We start from the raw sequence: 23,587 nt of genomic DNA, 5'->3' as shown, positions 1-23,587 counted from the left end.
CTCCTTATGCAGTTTCATCTTCCAGAATGATGTATACATTGAGTTTCAAATACATTCTTTTCTTTCATACAATTCTCTTATTCAAGGCTTGGTGGTGAGCATTCAGGCCTGGATCTAGCAAAGCACCGAAGCATGTAAGTCAGGGGTCTCAAACATGCGGCCTGTGGAGTTATTTCCCACGGCCCGCCATAGCTCCCCTGCCCCCCGCTTCCTCCCCTCTGCCTCTGCCCCCTCGAGCGCGCCACGTCCACACTCCTGCGCTTCCCACCACTAAACAGCTGTTTGGCGGTGCTTAGGACTTTCCATGGGGGGAGGAGCAGGAACGTGGCGTGCTCAGGAGAGGAGATGGAGGACAAGCGGGGCTGGGGCAGGGATTTGGGGAAGGGGTTGGAATAGGGCTGGGAGGGAGGGGAGTTGGGGTGCAGACTTTGGGGAAGGGATTGGGATGGGGAAAGGGTGGGAAGAGGCGGGGCAGGGGCAGGGCCTCATGGAAGGGGAGGAGTGGGGGCGGGGCCGGGGGCGCTTTTGTATCTTTGTATGAAAAGGTGTCAGTGATGCGGCCCTTGGGCCAATGTACTAGTCCTCATGTGGCCCTTGTGGTGATTTGAGTTTGAGATCCCTGATGTAAGTAGTCCCATATGACTTTAAAAGCTTAAAGCTGAGCACATACTTCAGTGCTTTGCTGGGAAGGGGCAGGGTGTTCAGCACCTTGCAGGATCAAGTCCTTGATTGGCTATTCATTGTGAAGACCCATTCTTGACTAATAAATGGCTATTTCACTCCATCCCAAGTAATTAACTAAACTATAGCCCCTGCATCAACCTTATTAGGAATGCCCTACAAAAATGGGGTCAGCATTCTAATCCTTCCAAGGAGACGACAAATTCCATCTTCTCTGAGAAGTACTAGTCAAACGCTATAGTCTTACACAACAAAGGCTATAACCACCAGAGCATACTCATAAGAAATAATTTTAGCAGCTGATTTATTGCCTTAGTGATGTTTCAGCATTTATCTTCAAAAGCAGATCATTGCCCAATGTGTTCCAGCACCATAAGTACACAATTTAAATAGCATGAAGGCAATTTACTTAGAGTTATGTAATGGTCTGTATTAAATAATTTTAATTGAATTCTAATTCATTGAATTCTAATTCATTGTAACTGAACCAACATCTCAAAGATACTGAGAAAGAAGCTTGATAAAGCTCCATTAAAAAGGAAACCATACATTTATCAGAGTTTAATGTGTATAAAAGAGCATTCCTCTTTTTCTCCACTTCTATGAGTCCTCCCCTTTTCCACATCTCATTTCCTGACCACTACTCTCTACCTGATACATCCCCAGCACTCCATCCCTTCTCCAAAATAATTTTCAGTAGTTTGGTAAATTCGTGAGCTAAATCCTTAATACTCTAAGAAGCATATCATCTGGACCAACTGACTCATAGTTGTTCATATTTCCCTAGTAATTCCTCCCCTGCCTTTTATCAATTGCTATTACAAGTCCTCTTTTAAAAACACTCCTTCCAACAAGTCTACACACCACCGTCTTCCCTTCGGAGGAGCATTCACAAAAATTATTGGGTGGGAGGGGGGGGAATGAATCTAACAAGATACATGCTGTACTTCACTATTCATTCACACGGTGTTTTGTTGCCTCCTGGAGTTTGCATACTGTCTACTACCCTAGATTTCAAACTCTTCATGGCAGGCACTATGCCTTTTTACATGGTTTGTAAGTCACCTTGCTCATTGTTGGTGCTATATATAAAAGATTATTAAAGAACAACATATTTCTCACTTCTTACTCTGTTAAGATGATTTCCTACCAAATGTGTAGTTATGCCAGTTCATATATACAGTACAATAATTATTAATGATTTATACAGTGTTAACTTGTGATAGCAACACATTACTTGTGTGGTTCAACTAAAGAAAAGAGAACAGCTGGAACAGATCAGTGACAATCTCTAGTGCTTTTTTGTTGTTCAGATGCACCATTTCCTTACACAGCTTCTTTTTAGGTTTACAATATTCTGCATTTCATGAACTGTGATCAAATATGCAACTTTTTATGTAAAATATAACAATAAACAGCTTTCCACAATCTTAAACAGGCAAATCTTGGGACATACTAGGTTTTAAATTTGTTTTGAGAATGGATTATAGCGGGATTTATATTATAAGAGGCATATTCATGAAATGAATCTCTCAAATCTATGGCATTTTTATGCAAGTATAACACTCTTCAATTTGTGATATACACAAGCTATCAAAAAGAGATTTGTCTACGAAGATAATCTGAAGGTGTTCCCTGATTACATGATATGTTTCCTGGGTGACACAAAATACAGGGGGGGAAATGTTAGTAGGAAGTGCCCTCAAAGATATTCCACTGAAGTTTTCAATATTAAAATTTTAGATTAAAAACCCCCCTAAAAAGCCAACAATGGGGTATCAAACTATTTATAGCTCAATTGTTCAAAAAGATTGGAGTTAAGCCCCTTGGCTCCTTTTTCCTCTAGATTCTATCATCTGATTTTGTTTGCTGTACACAGCTTCCCCCTTTTTACTGGAGCAGCTGACTGAGCCTAAAAAATACGGGATCAAGTGCTTGTAAGTACAGAAGTTCGATTGTGTATATTATATAAATATATCTATATGGAAATTTGTCATTTTGATATTTATTTTCACACCAACAGCCACGTACAAACTAGACAATGTGAAAAAGCTAATTCTTTACTTTATTTTACAAATAATTCATACAAAGAAGTGTATGCACACAGGTTTTCTGAAGAAAATTTGATTTTACCCCACACAATATATATTATTAGAGCTCTTGTTCATATTAATATAGCTCTCACACTAATACCACCAGCAGCAATTCTATTAGTTTTAAATGCAAAATTAACTTCATAGCTAAAATTCTCTAATAGCAATATCTTTAAAAATGTTACAATTCTTGAAGTACTTAGGAAAAGGCTGCACAACGGAGTTCTCTAACGAGCTACAAATAAAACACAAATAATAATAAATGGTTAAGAGGAGGATTGGTTGAGCTGAATGATGGAGTTATGACTTAGTGGGCATACCTGAAACCTAGTGAGATGAAACACGTAACTGGCATGTCAGTTTAGATGGGCACAATCTATATGTGAAAGATGGAGGGATGGAAGGTGAAACTGTATATCAATGTACACAATGCCAGCAAGCTATCTTTTGACAGTGAAGGATAGGATGATGATATACTTGGTGAGAATGGAAGGAATTGTGTTTGTGCAGTGTCCAGTGCAGTGGGGCACCAATCCCAACTGGGGCCTTTAGGTGCTATCCTAATAGAAATATTTACTAATACTAATAACTGCAATGATGGAAGGAATGAAAAGCAAAGGAGAAAGTACATTGCTACAGATCACATGGAGAATGAGAATTAAAATTTCATGGATCAAACCTCGAAGTGCTAAAAAACATAAGATAGTCCTTTTATGAATATCCTTACCCAGAGGATAACCTGTTTGTTACTCTTCAGATGTATATGTATGAAAACGATTCCTAGGATTTGTGGAGGGCAGCGTTATGACTCCAGCCAGAGGCTCTACATCTTGCAGAAAGGGAAGAAATGGAGGACTGAGAATAATCGGGAACTTGGCACCAATGACTGTAAACTACCAAGGTACTAAGGAACAGATGCCTACGATGCGATAGCACAAATGTTAGATTTAAAAAAAGGAAGTTAAGGAAATTAAGAAATGGACCAAGCATGATGTAAAGGGTGGAAATATTAAGATTTACCAGTTGGTAACAAGGTGGAGAATCCTAAGAGATACCATTCTTAACAACAAACTACAATTCCTCTGGGAGGTGGCGGGGTGTGTGTGTGTGTGTGTGTGTGTGCGCTCACAGAATGAAAAGTATTAAATGTTGCTTTATAATGGACTGCCAAAAGAACTGAGGGTAAAAATATCCTGTATTAGAAATCAAATCAGAATACAAAGAATCAATTCAGGCTTGTAAGGAAAAGATAAATACAAGAGAAATGCAGATTGACTTAATGGTAGGCACAAGGAGTAAGGGGAATAAGAGCTTTCACAGACCGATAAGAGGAAAAAAGAACTAAATAGAAAGTAGGAATAAATGAGGAGAGGGTCATAGACGATTCCATAATGGCTGAGATACTGCAGTCCTTGCTTAAAAAAAAAAAAGGAAAAAAAAACGATACCAAAAAAACCCAACTCTTTAAACAAGAGAGAGGGTATTTGGACAATTGTGAAGTAATGAAGACCTTGTAAAAATAGGGTATTAAGGAGTTAGCTCATGAATTTACCAAACTACTGAAAATTATTTTGGAAAAGGGATGGGGTGCTAGGGATGTATGAGGCAGAGGGTCGTGATTGGGAAATCAAATGTGGTACCAATCTTCAGAAAAGGATAGTGTGATCCTGGTAATTACCATCTGGTAAATCTAATTTCAGACCCTAGTCAAATAATGGAAATATTGAGAGAAAAAACTTTGTAAACATCTAGAAAATAACCCTCCAGTTTGTGAAGAACAAATTACACCAAACAATCTCTGTCTCAGTGCTTTGAGAGGACTGCAAAATCAGTGAATGAAGAGAATGCAGATGTAATTATCAAGATTGAAGTAAATCATTCAATGGACAGCTACACAAAATCTCAATGGCAAAATTATTGCAAATGCCCTTAAATATAAAAACAGATTGTAAATAGGATGATGGATCACAAATAAGGATAGTTATAAAAGGTACTGTATTGCATTGGAAGGAGGAGTGTAGTGGATTGCCATTGAGATTGGTCTTTGAGTTAAACTTAAAATCTTCAGTGATAAGACCTTGAAGAGGGCAAACACCACATTAAATTCACAAATGATACTGAACAAGAAAATGCTGTGAAAAATGAAGATATAAAACAAAGCATCCTAGAAATATTAAAAGATGGGAGCTGGAATTAAAATGAGATTCTGCCTGGAAAGATGCAAGCCAGTGGGGAAAATATTCTGAAACAGTCAATTTTAATTCAACCTGGAAAGAAATAATGAGGGAGACACAGAAGTCATAGTGTAGAGAATATTAGATGAGTCACCACTGAATCATGGCAGAAACAGGCCAATGAGATTGTGTTCCATAGATAGAATCATTAAATTATAGTATAGCACAGCACAGAAAAGTGATAACTGTTCTCTGTATGGTTTGGTGGGACTGCCCCTGGAATTTTGCATCCACTTAGAATTATAGAATATTAGGGGTGGAAGGGAACTCAGGAGGTCATCTAGTTCAACCCCCTGCTCAAAGCAGGGCCAATCCCCAATTAAATCATCCCAGCCAGGGCTTTGTCAAGCCTGACCTTAAGAACCTCAAAGGAAGGAGATTCAACCACCTCCCTAGGTAACACATTCCAGTGCTTCACCACCCTTTTAGTGAAAAAGTTTTTCCTACTATCTAACCTAAACCTCCCCCACTGCAACTTGAGAACATTACTCCTTGTTTTGTCATCTGCTACCACTGAGAACAGTTTAGATCCATCCTCTTTAGAACCCCCTTTCAGGTAGTTGAAAGCAGCTATCAAATCCCCCCTCATTCTTCTCTTCCGCAGACTAAACAATCCCAATCAGCCTCTCCTCATAACTCATGTGTTCCAGTCCCCTGATCAATTTTGTTGCCCTCTGCTGGACGCTTTCCAATTTTTCCACATCCTTCTTGTAGTGTGGGGCCCAAAACTGGACACAGTACTCCAGATGAGGCCTCACCAATGTCGAATAGAGGGGAATGATCACATCCCTCGATCTGCTAGCAATGCCCCTACTTATGCAGCCCAAAATGCCATGAGCCTTCTTGGCAACAAGGGCACACTGTTGACTCATATCCAGTTCTAGTCCACTGTAACCCCTACATCCTTTTCTGCAGAACTGCTGCCGAGCCATTCAGTCCCTAGTCTGTAGCGGTGCATAGGATTCTTCCATCCTAAGTGCAGGACTCTGCACTTGTCCTTGTTGAACCTCATCAGATTTCTTTTGGCCCAATCCTCTAATTTGTCTAGGTCCTTCTGTATCTTATCCCTACCCTCCAGTGTATCTACCACTCCTCCCAGTTTAGTGTCATCTGCAAATTTGCTGAGGGTGCAGTACACGTAATCCTCCAGATCATTAATGAAGATACTGAACAAAACCGGCCCCAGGATGGACCCTTGGGGCACTCTGCTTGATACAGGCTGCCAACTAGACATTGAGCCATTGATCACTACCCATTGAGCCAGACAATCTAGCCAACTTGCTATCTACCTTATAGTCCATTCATCCAGACCATACTTCTTTAACTTGCTGGCAAGAATACTGTGGGAGACCGTATCAAAAGTTTTGCTAAAGTGAAGGAATAACACATCCACTGCTTTCCTCTTTCTCGTCATGGAAAGCAATTAGATTAGTCAGGCATGACTTGCCCTTGGTGAATCCATGCTGATTGTTCCTGATCACTTTCCTCTCCTCTAAGTGCTTCAGAATTGATTCCTTGAGGACCTGCTCCATGATTTTTCCAGGGACTGAGGTGAGGCTGACTGGCCTGTAGTTCCCTGGATCCTCCTCCTTCCCTTTTTTAAAGATGGGCACTACTTTAGACTTTTTTCCAGTTGTCCGGGACCTCCCCCGGTCACCATGAGTTTTCAAAGATAATGGCCAATGGCTCTGCAATCACATCCGCCAACTCCTTTAGATTCATAGATACTAAGGTCAGAAAGGACCATTATGATCATCTAGTCCAACCTCCTGCACAACGCAGGCCACAGAATCTCACCCACTCCTGAGAAAAACCTCTCACCTATATCTGAGCCACTGAAGTCCTCAAATCATGGTTTAAAGACTTCAAGGAGCAGAGAATCCTCCAGCAAGTGACCTGTGCCCCATGCTACCGAGGAAGGCGAAAAACCTCCAGGGCCTCTTCCAATCTGCCCCGGAGGAAAATTCCTTCCTGACCCCAAATATGGCCATCAGCTAAACCCTGAGCATATGGGCAAGATTCACCAGCAGGAAAGAATTCTCTGTAGTAACTCAGATCCCACCCCATCTAACATCCCATCACAGGCCATTGGCGCATCCGGCCCCATGGACTTGTGCTCGTCTAGCTTTTCTAAATAGTCCCGAACCACTTCTTTCTCCACAGAGGGCTGGTCACCTCCTCCCCATGCTGTGCTGCCCAGTGCAGTAGTCTGGGACCTGACCTTGTTCGTGAAGACAGAGGCAAAAAAAAGCATTGAGTACATTAGCTTTTTCCACATCCTCTGTCACTAGATTGCCTCCCTCTTTCAGTAAGGGGCCCACACTTTCCTTGACTTTCTTCTTGTTGCTAACATACCTGAAGAAACCCTTCTTGTTACTCTTAACATCTCTTGCTAGCTGCAACTCCAGGTGTAGTTTGGCCTTCCTGATTTCACTCCTGCATGCCTGAGCAATATTTTTATACTCCTCCCTGGTAATCTGTCCAATCTTCCACTTCTTGTAAGCTTCTTTTTTGTGTTTAAGATCACTTCTGAGAACATGACCAACAACAAGAAGGTGAGACAGACCAGTGGAAAAAATGGCAAGTGGATAGGAGGGCTTGACTTATGTGGAAAGATTTATGGCCTGATTCTACAAAGACTAACTCAACTGCTTAACTTTATATGCTATGATTGGTCCTACTGAGTTCAGTGGTACTCAGGGTACATAAAGTTAAGCCCACAGGAAGTCTTTGAAGGATTGGGGCATAAGAGAGCAAAATGTGCAGCTAAATGCGACTAAAGAGGATCATAAAGAAAACCTGCCCATAAATGTTCAAGAACAGAGAAGAATATTTTGGGTCAATGGGTTAATTAGAATTAATGCCCTGAAATTAAGACAAATTTAGAGTGATATTGGGACAATGAGCTATACTAGATCCAGGTTTCCACCAAATAGTCTCTTAAAAATGGCACTGGTAATTACTGTAGAATAGCACAATGATCTAGGGCTGCATGTAAATGGGCTGAGCCCTTACCATGTCCTCACTTGAGCTCACAGATGCAGGGCTAGTCCCCAAACATGACCTCCAGTCCTAGGATAGGGCTTTTTTCAAAAAAATAAACTAACAACTCCACCACAAGCATATGGCTTAGCCTAAGCTTCTTCTCTCAGCTTGGTTGTCCCTCCAGGACCATCTGGCCGTAGCTCTGTGGAGAGCAGCTCTCTCATATTTAAGATATAGCCATGTCTTTGGTGGTCTCTCCAAAGGGTCTTTCTCTAGATAGTCTCTCTGCTGCATAGCCTTTGCCAGTAAGGACAGTTGGTGCCAAAAATCCGGTGCAATGAAATCTGTACCCTCCCAGGCAGACTTTCCATGTATTTCTCCAATGTTATCAAATTTGCTAATTCTATTAATATCTGTGTCTTGAGCAGGGCTGGATTAACGCAGGGGCTTTAGGGGCTACAGCACAGGGCCTTGGGCTAAGGGACCCCTGCAAAAATAAATCCATAATTATATACAATTCAGTGGTCACCAACCCGTCGATCGCGGCACCTCTGTCAGTCAATTGCGATCTCCGGGCTGCTAAAAGTCCATCAGCGCAGCAGGGAAGTGGCTGTCTGCTGGCTCCCAGAAGTGGTTGGCTGCTGGCATGTCTCTGTAGCCCCTGACGGGGTGTGTGTGTGTGTGGCTGCCCCCTCCCCAGCACCACCCCCACAGAAACCGGCCAATGGGAGCAGTGGGGGCGGCACTTGCTGTGCTATGCTGCAGATGGCATAGGCCTTCACCACCCCCAAAAAAATCTCCTCTAGCTGTCATTAGTGGTAACTATAGTATTAGCAAAAAGAAAAGGAGTATTTGTGGCACCTTAGAGACTAACAAATTTATTTGAGCACAAGCTTTTGTGAGCTACAGCTCACCATTAGCAGTTATCCTACAACAAAAATGAGAACTAGAGGGAAGGTCAGTTACAGATGGAGAAGGTCTCGTTCTATGTGCTGTTCAGCAGTACTTACACAACAGTAAAAACATCACAGAAATTCACGATAAATTGATGCTTCCATAGTGAGGTTGAGGTCATGCCCTATCTACTTAGCAACTGCTGCTAGGTAAGCAAGCTGTCACTGCCTTGTAGCAAAAGCAGCCTGTAAGACAACTGCAAAAATATACTCTAGGAATTATTTTGGGGAAGTCCTACAGCTTGTATTATACAGGAGGTCAGACTAGCTGATCACAGTGTTCCCTTTTGGCCTTGGAATCTATGAAAAAACCAAAGAGTGGATATTTGAGGGTTCTGGGGGGGCTTGTATCTAGGAGAAAGATAGGACTTGGCAGATAGCTGAAGACAGGCTGCTGGAATCCTAACTGGAAATGGAAAAGCTGGTAAGGACTCAGAGCTAGCAGCAAGGCTAACTGAATGTGACAGGAAGGGAAGAGACTTGTAGCATGGCAGAGTCCAAAGTCCAGGATATGAATGAGGACGATTTTTTAATGGAGGTTAAAGATGGAACGGGACTATCACAGAATCGTAGAAATGTAGGACTAGAAGGGACAATGACAGGTTATCTAGTTCAGTCCCTTGCACTGTCAAGTAAGCCAGATTCACCTGAGGAGGAGCCTGAGGTCGCAAGTAGGGTCCATTGGAAGGTAGGAAAGCATGCAACTGAGAGCAAGGAATGTGAGGGAAGATTGGAAAAGGAGTTGTGAGCAGCAACAAAGATATGCTCTGTCACTAGACTATCAGACTGGCTACAGAAAGGAAGTTAAGAACCCTCTTCTGAACTATGTTAAGTATAAAAAATGAACAATTTTGGATAGGTAAGAGATATGACCTTGTGCTAAAGACCAACAAAAATCAGGGGAGATTTTTGAAGGTTCAAACGTTGCTTAGGCACTTAACTCCCACTGGAAGCCAATTGAGGGCTGGCACCTTTCTCCCATTTGTGTATTTGAAAATCTGCCCATAACTTATATACAATGTGTGGAGGTGTGCGTCTTTGGCCTATAAGTTCTAGGACTGGCAGGTACAGCATCTTGAGAGACAAGATGTCAGAGACTCTTACAAATATTTCTATATGTGAACACATGTCCTATTCAATCTTCCAAGTGTCCCCTGTGAAGTCATTTTCAGGCATGAAGGCTGGACAGTTGTCATAAAGGGTTCAAAGTGACTATGCTCTCTTCTGTGGCTGATCTTCATCCAAGGGTTTTCCCACCTCAGGTCCACTGAAATTCATTCCATCACAAGGCAAGTCTTAGAGCATTTGATGATCTAATTCCAGTACCTAAAGCTATAATACTGTGTGCCTATATACATCACTCTTTATCCAGCAGCATGCACTGGTCTGACTCAATTCCCCCTTTACATTTGATCATCTCAGTACATTTCATGATCAATGTTGCAAGAGCTTTCCACTTTTCCAGAGATACGAAAACTGCAGAGTCAGTCTGTTGACAGGCTATTTGATCATGAATATCTGGTAGGTGATGAGTATTCTGTTCTTATAAAGCCTGTGTGTCACAGTGACTTCACCAGCTTCAGAGGTCCCAGATGCACAAATATGACTGTATTAGTGAATTTAATTAGGTACATGCTTTGAAGCATATAAACTATAGTATGGGCATATCTATGTTGTAGAACAGGGGTTCTCAAACTTCATTGCACCATGACCCCCTTCTAACAACAAAAATTACTACATGACCCCAGAATGGGAGACTGAAGCCTGAGCCCAAAGGCTTCAGCTCCAGGCAGTGAGTGGGCTTTGGCTTCAGCCTGGGCAGTGGGACTCGGGCTTCAGCCTTGGGCAGTGGGTCTTGGACTTCAGCTTCGGCCCTGGGTCTCAGAAAGTCTAAGCCAGCCCTAGCGACCCCATTAAAATGGGGTCCCAACCCACAGATTGAGAACTGCTGTTGTAGAGAGTTGTAACAGAACTTGATGCTGAAAGCAAAGGCTAAATGTATATGGACTGGGATGATCAAAGAGATCTGCTGGAAGAGACTCCATGTTATGTCTGTATACTTGTTCCAAAGTGACAGAACAACATGACAAAGACCTACTGTGACTAATTTGTCTCTGTATATAAGAATCCTGACAGAGTCCAAGGAAGTTTAGCTGAGGGTGTCCTGAAATATTTCAATATATTTCCAGAATTTGAGTTTGAGGTAAGATTCTTGAGTAGAACTTGCACTGAGACCTAGCATGGCCTGCCTTGTAGGTATCTGACAAAAAGCTTAAGATAAATGCCATGATTGTACTTGAAGTCACTTAGGTACTTCTTGTTAAAAATTATAAAAAAATATTAAAATTTATTTTAAAAAATTAACATTATAAAGAAAACTGACAACCATTCCACTAAATCCTTGCAGCAATAAATGGAAACAATTCTAAAATCTTATAGCAGAATCTTTATAAAACTTTAAGTGATTGTAAAGCTCACAAAGTCATGAGAAGTGTATTCTTTCTTCAGTCAAAAATCAAGACTGAAATTATGCTAGAAGACTGTGGTGCGAATTGATCTCCCTCTCTCCCTCCCTCCCTCCAAGGAAATAAAAAGTGCATTGAGTCATACGTTTAATGAATCTTTGACATATCTTCACAATCTACATAGTGGAAGAACAAGAGATCAGAAGTGGGCATCTTTGCTACTTATTCTCTTCTTCTTGGCACTGGAAGTCATGCTTTTCTGATGTGAGGTCCTTTGCCATCAAGGGGCACAACAGGAACCATTGGCACATTTTTGGAAGATATTTAAAGTTTTGAATATGGTACTGAGGTTGCCTGTTGTTCATTAGAAGTTCAAAGTCCCACTCCTTTTTCTCAAAATGCACCCCCCATCTTAAACATATCCTCTTGTTAACCTGTCCTGTATAAATATGTATCAATCTAGACAAATCTGCACTGAACAGGCAAAGGAAGAGAGTATGTGAGAAGAATACAATACCAAATGATACTCTGTTCTGCAAAACTGATGAATCCACGACAACTGAACAGTCCAGTTCAAAACAAGGCAGGTATCAACAGGATATGTTAAAGTGACACTGTATATTCAATCGCCAATAGATTTCAAGTGTAGGGGAAAAAAAGCCACTTATTTTTCTATTGTCCATGAGTAAAAACTATCATTATTGTATAGATATAGATAAAAACCTTGATTTCTTACTGCATAAACCTACTGCAGTATAGTTAATAATGAATAATTCCACCTATCAGAGTGGCAGCTGTATCCAGTTAGTTTATTACTTGATTAGTTCACATGAAAGCGGAGAAGGGAAACATTCACAGGGATCTTGATGAACAACACTATGGGATGGTTCCTACCATGTTGCTTTGAGACTGCGTTGCCCCATACATTGTAATGCCATTTGATGGTGCTGCTGGCTGTGGTGTATCTGGCTGTATAAATCCTCTTCTGTCAATTAGACTACAGAATAATAATAAAAAAAACCCACACAAGATTGTTAGAAAGATTATGATTAATAATTCTCCACCCCCAATAAAAATAGATTTCAATATTACATTATTTGTGCAAAATTTTAACACACAAACGTAAAAACAGAGGGAACAGTGTGAGAGAAACACAAAATGAACAGTCTGGTGAAGAACTTGAACAAAGAGCTGTTTGCTGGAATTCTGAAAGTAGTGTGATCACGCTGTGTATTACAGGCTGACTTTGGTTTTGCCAGCTAATATCTATGTACAAGACTATGTACACTTCTAAATAAACTAGACTTACAGCTCGTCTACACTGCCCCACAGTTTGGACTACAGGAGCGTGAACAGCAGGGCGCACCAAAGTGCTGTGCTGCAACTCCTCTGTGTGGATGGTGTGGGTGCAAACTAAAAGGAATACAATGTACAAGCAAAGGAGTAATTACATTATTCTGTTTTCTGAAAACAATTAACTGCTTGGAGTTCCTCACTTCCAACAGCTAGAAATACTGCAATGAAAGATCAAAGAACCACTAAACAAGTTTATTTATGTTACAGGTGTATGAACCTGTACTTAAACTGTTTTACTAGATCTAATTGCTGACTCAGCCATAAAACAGAGTCAGCAACTTACTTGCATCCGTGATCTAAAAAGATCAGTTTCACTAAATAGTACAATGAAGATCTGTTTCAGTTGAGCAAACTGAAGTAAGATAACAAAAGTCAAACTTTCAGTAAGTCTGTGGTCTCATCCTATACAAAAACATTACTTTTAGTAACCCTTACCTTGGAGAGATGGGCCCGCACAGCGCTGCACAACAATTAGTAAAGATGTTGCCATAACTGTATGGATTGTAATTCTCTTTACCTCTTTTATTTGACCAAGATCCTTTAATCTGAAGAGACATGAATATAAAATATCAGATACTATGTCACATACAATTGCTGGGGCAAATTAGGGGTAATCACAGTAACAACAAATATAATAATCATTATTTATGATTTGGGGAAGAAAAGAGGAAAAGAATGTTTAAAAGCATGTCTGTACTAACCCCACAGTCCTGAAAGGGCTTTGGGAGAATCTCCATGACGCAACCACATAGAGGCTACATCCACTGTTTCAATTTCAGAATATGTAGGTTGGAGTAATGGCTACTAAGCAAACCTATAGCCCACACATGGGTGAGAGAATGAATTCCATGTCCCCTGTTGTCTATGTAGTTCCCTGAATACGGACTGAATAATTCAGGCTTTTCATGGGAAGGAGGTGAGTTAGTAAATTCCTTAGTAAGTCTGAGGAAGAGTCCTTGCTTTTCTGCCTTGAAAAATAAAGAATAGGCATGCTGCACTGTCATAATTCCCTGTTATCTGAGGGTTTTCCATGGAAAGCGTTTTATTTAACAACATGGAAGACAATTAGCTCTGTCTATATAGCCAAAGTTGACCCCAGTTCAAAAACAGATCAGGACTGGTATTTCATCTCACCTGTTTTATTTCACAAGTATGATGCACATTCTTCAATTTATTACTGAAAAATGCTCTGCCCTGCATCTTTACGCTTTGTATTTTGTAAAATACACAATTATAACTTAGCCCTTAGCCAATGACCAAAATATATTTGACACACACAAAAATACTAGGTTTGGGGTTATCACACAATTATGAAAAAAGCTACAAAAATAGATAAAAATAAAAAGTAAATTTGGAGTAATTCCTTCAAAAAGCTTACGTCAGTATATTTGGATTAAATGGCAAAACTGAACAATGCTCTCTTATACCATCTGTTAGTTAGCTTTAGTCTTCCCTTTAGTCTCAATAATTCTTAATAATCTGGTTAGGAGAGACATGAAGTATCTGTCTTCACAGTTAGTTAAATGAACTGTTGTGACACTGGAACTGATGGACCCATCCTCCATGTAGAACAGAGACTGTAAAAGTGGATGACCTCTGAACTAATGATTTCTTCTCTGTTGGGAGAACCTGCCCTCAATTGCCAGAGCACTCAAACAAAATTTAGTTTAAATGGCAGAAAGTCAAAGACAGACAAGACACATGATGGAACTTGTTTTCAAAACCAGACTGGTTGATATTTTCTGAAACTTTTTTCAAGTCTAAATTGTTTTTGAATTACAGATCATGTAGGATTCTAGTGGAAAACATTGGGAAAAGGGTGCTATAGACAGCTGGATACTTCCCCACTGCACTGAAATGTATAAAATACAGAGACTTTTTGAAGGACTGGCTTTCACTTGCATTTTGTTCTTTTTGTTTGTTTGTTTCTTCTTCTGTGTTTCTCATTTTCTGTTCCCAGAAACTGGTCTAATGGGTCTTATTGAACCTTGGTTATAACTAGGGCTGTCAAGCGATTAAAAAAATTAATTGTGATTAATCGCACTGTGAAACAACAATAGAATACCATTTATTTTAAATATTTTTGGATGTTTATTACATTTTCAAATATATTAATTTCAATTACAACACAGAATACAAAGTGTACCGTGCTCTCTTGGTATTTATTTTTTATTACAAATATTTGCACGGTAAAAAAACAAAATGTATTTTTCAGTTCATCTCATACAAGTACTGTAGTGTAATCTCTTTATCATGAAAGTTGAACTTAAAAATGTAGAATTATGTACAAAAAAACTGCATTCAAAAATAAAACAGTGTTAAACTTTAGAGCCTACAAGTCCACTCAGTCCTACTTCTTGGTCAGCCAATCACTCAGACAAACAAGGTTGGTTACAATTTGCAGGAGATAATGCTGCCTGGTTCTTGTTTACAATGTCACCTGAAAGTGAGAACAGGCATTCGCATGGCACTGTTGTAGCTGGCGTTGCAAGATATTTATGCGCAAAAGATTCATATGTCCCTTCATGCTTCAACCACCATTCCAGAGCACATGCTTCCATGCTGATGATGGGTTCTGCTTGATAACGATCCAAAGCAGTGTGGGCTGACACATGTTCATTTTCATCATCTGAGTCAGATGCCACCAGCAGAAGGTTGATTTTGTTTTTTGGTGGTTCGGGTTCTGTAGTTTCTGCATCAGTGTGTTGCTCTTTTAAGACTTCTAAAAGCATGCTCCACACCTTGTCCCTCTCAGATTTTGGACGGCACTTCAGATTCTTAAACCTTGGGTTGAGCAGTGTAGCTGTTTTTAGAAATCTCACACAGGTACCTTCTTTGCGTTTTGTCAAATTTGCAGTGAAAGTGTTCTTAAAATGAACATGTGCTGGGTCATCATCCGAGACTGCTACAACATGAAATATATGCAGAATGCAGGTAAAACAGAGCAGGAGACATACAATTCTCCCCCCAAGGAGTACAGCCACAAATTTAATTAAAAAGAACAGGAGTACTTGTGGCACCTTAGAGACTAACGAATTTATCAGAGCATAAGCTTTCGTGGGCTACAGCCCACTTCATCGGATGCATAGAATGGAATATATAGAAAGAAGATATATGTATACATACAGAGAAGTTGGATATATATTTTCTTACTATATGTTCCATTCTATGCATCCGATAAAGTGGGCTGTAGCCCACGAAAGCTTATGCTCTAATAAATTTGTTAGTGTCTAAGGTGCCATAAGTCCTCCTGTTCTTTTTGTGGATACAGACTAACACGGCTGCTACTCTAAACCTAACAAATTTAATTGACGCATTATTTTTTTAATGAACATCATCAGCATGGAAGCATGTCCTCTGGAATGGTGGCTGAAGCATGAAGGGGCATATGAATGTTTGGCATATCTGGAATGTAAATACCTTGCAACGCGGGCTACAAAAGTGCCATGCGAACGCCTGTTCTCACTTTCAGGTGACATTGTAAATAAGAAGCAGGCAGTATCTCCCGTCAATGTAAACAAACTTGTTTGTCTTAGCGATTGGAAGAATAAGAAGGGCTGAATGGACTTGTAGGCTCTAAAGTTTTACATTGTTTTGTTTTTGAATGCAGTTATGTTACAAAAAAAATCTATATTTGTAAGTTACACTTTCATGATAAAGAGATTGCATTACAGTACTTGTATGAGGTGAATTGAAAAATACTGATTTGTTATTTTTACAGTGCAAATATTTGTAATAAAAATAATAATATAAAGTGATCACTGAGCACTTTGTATTCTGTGTTGTAATTGAAATCAACATTGAAAATATAGAAAAACATCCAAAAGTATTTATTAAATTTCAACTGGTATTCTATTGTTATTAAGTGCGATGAATCGCAATTAATTTTTTAATCACGATTAATGTTTTTGAGTTAATTGCGTGAGTTAACTGCGATCAACAATTCTAGTTATAACCCAATCAATATTTTCCCATCTAATGTCAAAAAGGATTAAAACTACCCTGCAAGTTTAAGGAGGATGTTTATCATCACATATAGTTATTAAGAAGCAAAGCTTCATACTACGAGAAAGAATTCTGAAGTTTTTAGAACTAGGGGTAGAATGCACTAAACACCTAATGAATCTCTAAAACCGTGGTCACTGCATCACTGTTACCAGGTCATGGTGCCCTATCACCTCCTTCCTCACCAAGACACGCATACCAATATGCAGATAGTTTTTTTGGGGGGGGAAGGGAGGCGGGGAAACTCAGTAAGATCTACAGAAAGGAAACTGAAAATACAGACAATGAAAGTTAACAATCTTTTAATATTTACTAAATGAAAACAGGTATGCAATTACACCATGAAGTCAAGAACTTACATCTTCATTTGTTGTTTGATTGGAGCTGATCAAATATGTATGAAAACCTGAGAGACCAACAATAGACCAAACGGAAAAAAAACACACGACAGCTTCCAGCACAGTGATTAAAAGTCAAGGAAGTACAAATTTGTATGAAATCTAATAATAATTAATAATAGCACTCACATAGTGATTTGTGTCTTTAAAGTACTGAACTTTGAATTCTGTACAAACATATGCTGAGTAATCTTCACAACACGCGTATTAGGAAAGTATGTAAGTAAATGGAAGTACAGTTTCACTTAGACAGACAGACAGACAGAGAGCTTCATTCCATGACTTTACTCAAAACCACACAATGAGTCAGTGACAAAGATGAGATTAGAACTGTGTTTACATAGCACCTAGCACAAGGGGTGGTGGCCCATGATTAGGGCTTCTAGGAGCTACAATAATTCAAATAAATAAGAACAGTTTAGAAGTTTCAGGCTTCCAGTCACACATAAAATCTATTAGACCAGTGAGACTCAGAATGAGACTTGCAAGCAGCTCTTTAATGTGCCTCCTGAGGCTCTTTGCAGCACACGATATTAAAACACTGTGATTTAATTATTAACCAATCAGAATACTTTTACTATGTTATTAACCAAGTGTAGTTGATAAAATAATATTTGGTCAGTCATTTCTTGTGGGAATAATATATATAAACTAAATATTTCCTCATCATACTGTTTCAATATGAATATATAGTATTATAGTAAATGAAACAATTAATTCACACTTGTGTAGCTTTTTTGGGTAATGTGGATTGCTAATTTGGCTCCTGAACCACTGAGGTCTGAGTATCACTGTAGTAGACCATGCTGTCTGTCCTCTGTAACTGAAGCAGAGATACTGATTATACATGTCCTACAAAATCATAATGACAATGTATTAGCCCAGGTATGCTACAAATTCCACTTGCTCTCCATTACCATCATGATTACATTCACTGCTCTGTTACAAACACACACACACACTTGCCATAAGCAAGTGACTGTGGAATTTGCAAGGCCTGTTTACAATTTTTACCTTTGTGAATTTTCCTACTGGAAACAATGCACTGAAAAGCACCAAAAACCTTTTATTCATTACTACAGAATGAACATAAGCAAGATATTTCACCATTCAGTCAACTGTGCCTCAATATTATTTTTAAGTTTTGATCTTATCAATTTTTCCTCTTTTTCTTTCCAACCTACCTTCCCTCTCTTCCTTCTGCAGAGGCCTTTTTACCTTAACTACAACCCCCAAAAATCAGTAACTAGCCTTTTTTAGGGCCAACATCTATGTTACTATTAAATTGGTCAACATTGGGTGCTGTGCAGTGCAGCTTACAATATCCTTTAACTCTGACTAAAAGACATAATCTCAATGTCAAGGTATCATACTTTGCTCCTAAACCTTGTTTATCTCAGTAAGACAGCAAGCTACTACAACCAAAAGACCACGTCTATCCTTTCAATTGCTATTTATTTCAGTTTATGTACAATAGCTAGGAACTTGGAACTCTCATCCTACTCTATATTAATATATTTATGTTTGATAGTCTATATATACCAAAGAACAAAAAAAGCATTGTCTCCTACCAAAATATATAATAAATTAATAAGGAATATGGCAATTGGAAAAGAACATGATGACAATCTATATAAGTCATTTTCCAAAACAACTGTTTCTCAAAATATTTCACAAACAGGCCACAAAATGCACCACTCACATCCTCATCAATACCTGTCTACACAAGAGAAAGAGAAATATGCATGACCCCTTAGTACTATGAAAATAAAGAAGCCAGAAAAAGCAATACCAGGAATGCCCTGGTCTTTTACCGTTTAAAAATTACAGCAAACATATTCAGGGTATTATTTAACAGTCAAGCACCATAACATTGCTGTGATCCAATAAACATGGGAACTATACATTACACAACTGCATAAAAACCTCTTAAAATATTGCTAAATTTGCAAAGTCATTATAATGCCCATTAGCCACTGGTAACAACTTTGCTCTAACACAACTTAGTTTAAATGGCAGAAACTGTCAAAGCCAAGCAGAAATGGAAATGAGCCAACAATTCATTAGTTTTGCTTAGGGTATAAAACATTTATATGTCACTCTTTAGAACTATCTCTTGCAGAAACAGGATGGATAGAAGAACCATGATGAATTTCTGAGCAGCAGGTTTGCTACTTTTCTTCCTCTCCCTCAGGGGTGATTTGAAAGGTCACAGATGAGCAGGAAAGGAGCTTGCACTGGGGACCAAGCCGTAGACATAGCAGCAGGCAGCCTATGAACTAGGACAAGAAGGCTTAGGCACAGAGAGCCTGGCAGGAGTTTGGCAGCAGCAGGATACAGACAGAAGAACCTGCAAACAGGAGGCAGAAGTCAACCCCCTAAAGTTGACTGCTGCAGGACAGCGTGGTAGAGCTCTTAAGTGAAACTGCTGATGACACAAATGAACATTGTCCAGTGGGATCTACTGATCAATATTTAAACTGTCCTCTGAGACAGGCTGGACTAGAAAAGACACCCCAGATATCAGGTCTGAGGAAGACCAGTTACCCTCCTACCCTTATAGTTGACTGCCCCCTTAGGACAGAGGTAAGAAAAAAGGTTTATCTTTTATTTCAACTAAGAACTAAGCCATTGTACCTAAGATATCAGAGGGATAGCCATGTTAGTCTGTATCCACAAAAACACAACCTATCCTGGAAAACAATCCCTCACTCTCACAGAACTTGGAAGGCAGGCCAGTCCTCGCTTACAGACAGCCCCCAACCTGAAGCAAATACTCACCAGCAACTACACACCACACCACAGAAACACTAGGAACCAATCCCTGTAACAAACTCTGTTGCCTACTCTGTCCCCATATCTACATATCTACTCTAGCAATACCATCAGAGGACCCAACTGCATCAGCCACACCATCAGGGGCTCATTCATCTGCACATCTACTAATGTGACATATGCCATCATGGGAGATGGGGCATTGCTGGCACATGTACACTGGCCAAACCGGACAGTCTCTAAGTAAAAGCATAAATGGACACAAATCAGACATCAGGAATGGTAACATACAAAAGCCAGTAGGAGAACACTTCAATCTCCCTGGACATTCAATAACAGATTTAAAAGTAGCCATCCTTCAACAAAAGAATTTCAAAAACAGACTTCAAAAAGAAACTGCTAAGCTACAATTCATTTGCAAATTTAATACCAATAATTTGGGCTTGATTAGGGACTGGGAGTGGCTGCCTCACTACAAAAGCAATTTTTCCTCTCTTGTTATTGACACCTCCCCATCAATTTTTGGGATTGGACCACATCCACCCTGACTGAATTGGGCTTGTCAACACTGGTTTTTCACTTGAAAGGTAACTCCCTTCTCTTCATGTGCCAATATATTTATGCCTGTATCTGTAATTTTCACTCCATGCATCTGAAGAAGTAGGTTTTTACCCATGAAATCTTATGCCTAAATAAATCTGTTAGTTTTTAAGGTACCACCGGACTCCTTAATGTTTTTGTACCTAAGATATTTTCAACCAATATTTTCTTTCTGCCAGCCCTCGTGAATAATCCTTTCCTGTTAACCATGTATGCGAGCACTTTTCAGGAAGCAACCAGGTGCTAGAGTCTATAGGGTCAGTGGCTAAATGCACATAAGCACTCCCTTCCAAGACCATTTTATACCTGGTGATTTATCAAGTGTATGGAAAATTTTGGAGCACTGCATCCCGCAGAGCAACCTATTGGGATGGGACTAATTATAGATCATTCCCCTATTAACAGGGCACTGTTAGTGATACTTAATTAAGCAAACTGCTTTACAGGATCTCATATTGTGGATATTCTTGTAGAAGCTTTTCTAAGGTTATCACCATGCAGTTTGAGAAACTTAAATACATGGATGAATTTATGCTCACAGCACCTGAGCGAGGCAGGGAAGCATTAGGTCATTCTGATAGGCTACACTATCTGCACCTGTGAGGGCTCCCGAGGGAGGGAAAGAGACCTACTGTTCTGGGCATACTCCGTTAGCTCCTCACTTCATGCTTTTTAAGCAGGAGTGAACTGCTGAGCCTTGGGCTGGAGGACTCACTGAGTGTGAGCTTCCATAATAGGTTTTTTGATTCAAGGTAAGTGTTTTGGAATTTGTCCCTTTACATTTATAGTAAAAGGAATAAAGTTAATTCACTTAAGTCAGAGGTGCTTAGATAAAAATGTAGGAATTGTGAGGAAAACAAAGGCATAGTACAAAAGATGTACCCTCAGTTTAGTATGTAGGGAGCTATGTATTTAACTCCCTGTTCATCAAGATGTGCAAATAAAATTGAAGCTCATTAGTTATTAAAAAGATAATTGATTTATACATAGTTGTTGAATACACAGCAACAAGGCTCAGCTATGGAGTACAGTAATATGGTCTACTACAACTAGAGACCCGTAAAACTCGGTTTGTCACATAGCATTGTTAGTGAGGCATCGGCTGAAAAGCAAGGCTCTCTCTTCACAAATTGTCTTGCTGCAAAACAAAATTCCCAGTACTGTTGATGCAATTTCATTTTGTATTGTGAGGAATTGCAACCAACCCAATAAACTGTCCAACATGTCACATTCTAAAGGAGCTGCTTCTACAAAATGCTCTATTGAGCCTCTCAAACTGGCATGACTTTGAATGCAAATTATGAATAAAAAGCCTATTGTTCCTGTACAAGGATCCACAAGTGTGGGATCAATTACCTTTTGATTTAAGAACAATTGAAAGCTTTTTCCATTTTGAGAGAACTGAAAGACTAATCCACTATTAGAAGTGATTTGTCATTCTTTTATGTGGAAGTTATTGTTGTGCTATTCAGGATAGATTGCTTGTTTGTGCTTCCTAAAAACTGTGGCCTTGCTTAAAAAGGAGGTTATGGCTCAATGATTCTACATCACAAACACACAAATCAATGAACACATCAGAAGTTATGTCTACAGAATTTAGCAAACTTGACGTTTTAGAAATATACAGGTGACAACACTCAGGGGTGAAATCTTGTTACTTCTGCCCTTTACATATTTCTTTAGCAAAAATTGTAATTTTGCCAATTAATAAGCGGACGTTTTTCCACAAAACCATCCCAGGTGGTGCGTGTGGTGTGTTGGTTTTTTGTTTTTAATAGGCAAAACCGCCATTTTTGTGTACTTCTGGGCAAAAATCTAGTTTTGTGCATAAGAGCAAGTGTTCTAAGGCAAAACAGTAAAAGGGTTTTGCTTTTGCAGAGCCCGTGTAAGGAATGATTTTTGCACTGGCTTTGTGAGTGATGCAAATAGTTTCACATATCTATATATCAGCCATCCACACATATTAGTGGGGAGTTGGAAGAGCTATAGTCCCACAGGAATTTAAGTAGGAAGTCAAGTAGAAGTTATGGCAGCTCCCCAGCCTTTTCCGTCTGTTAGCTCAGAGTGGTTTTCAAACTTTTTGTATTAGTGACCCTTTTCATACAGCAAACCTCTGAGCGTGAGCCCCCCTTATAAATTAACAATGCTGGGGGTAATTTAATTCAATGGGGGCTCGGGGCTGCCAGCACCACAGAACTGACAGCTCGTGACCCCCACGTAATCACCTTGTGATCCCCTGAGGGTCACAACCCCCAGTTTGAGAAGCCCTGTGTTAGCTGTTCTCAACTGGGAGCAGAAGTCATAGAATCATGGAAGATTAGGGTTGGAAGAGACCTTAGGAGGTTATCTAGTGAGTCCAACCCCTGCTCAAAGCAGGACCAACACCAACTAAATCATCCCAGTCAGGGCTTTGTCAAGCCTGGCCTTAAAAACCTCTAAGGATGGAGATTCCACCACCTTCCTAGGTAACCCATTCCAGTGCTTCACCACCCTCGCAGTGAAATAGCGTTTCCTAATATCCAACCTACACCTCCCCCACTGCAACTTGAGACCACTGCTCCTTGTTCTGTCATCTGCCACCACTGAGAACAGCTGAGCTCCATCCTCTTTGGAACCCCCGCTCAGGTAGTTGAAGGCTGCTATCACGTTCCCCCTCACTCTTCTCTTCTGCAGACTAAACAAGCCCAGTTCCCTCAGCCTCTCCTCGTAAGTCACATGCCCCAGCCCCCTGACCATTTTCATTGCTGTCCGCTAGACTCTCTCCAATTTGTCCACATCCTTTCTGTAGTGGGAGGTCCAAAACTGGACACAAAACTGCAGATGTGGCCTCACCAGTGCCGAATAGAGGGGAATAATCACTTCCCTCAATCTGCTGGCAATGCTCCTACTAATGCGGCCCAATAAGCCGTTAGCCTCCTTGGCAACAAGGGCACACTGTTTACACATATCAGCTTCTTATCCACTGTAATCCCCAGGTCCTTTTCTGTAGAACTGCTACTTAGCCAGTCAGTCCCCAGCCTGTAGCAGTGCATGGGATTCCTG

The 23,587-nt window shown here is 40.0% G+C and overlaps 1 protein-coding gene across 9 annotated transcripts in view; it reads right to left on the bottom strand.

Annotated features, from left to right (window-relative positions):
• ZDHHC14 (zDHHC palmitoyltransferase 14) overlaps positions 1-23,587 on the bottom strand; it is a 167,990-nt gene that overhangs the window by 25,986 nt on the left and 118,417 nt on the right. For all 9 annotated transcript variants that reach the window (XR_012158100.2, XM_073337756.2, XM_073337758.2 and 6 more), the window contains 3 exons: positions 17,132-17,234; positions 13,203-13,312; positions 12,306-12,408 (listed from right to left, as the gene is read on the bottom strand). Coding sequence is in view for 8 of the 9 variants with exons in the window: in XM_073337756.2 (XP_073193857.1) it covers positions 12,306-12,408; positions 13,203-13,312; positions 17,132-17,234 (316 nt within the window). In the remaining variant the exon portion in view is untranslated. The remainder of the gene's footprint in view (positions 1-12,305; positions 12,409-13,202; positions 13,313-17,131; positions 17,235-23,587) is intronic.

Source organism: Lepidochelys kempii, chromosome 3 (assembly GCF_965140285.1).
Source record: "Lepidochelys kempii isolate rLepKem1 chromosome 3, rLepKem1.hap1, whole genome shotgun sequence".
NCBI lineage: Eukaryota > Metazoa > Chordata > Testudines > Cheloniidae > Lepidochelys > Lepidochelys kempii.
The sequence above is the reverse complement of the archived record's forward strand: the minus strand, read 5'-3'. Positions and strand labels throughout refer to the sequence as shown.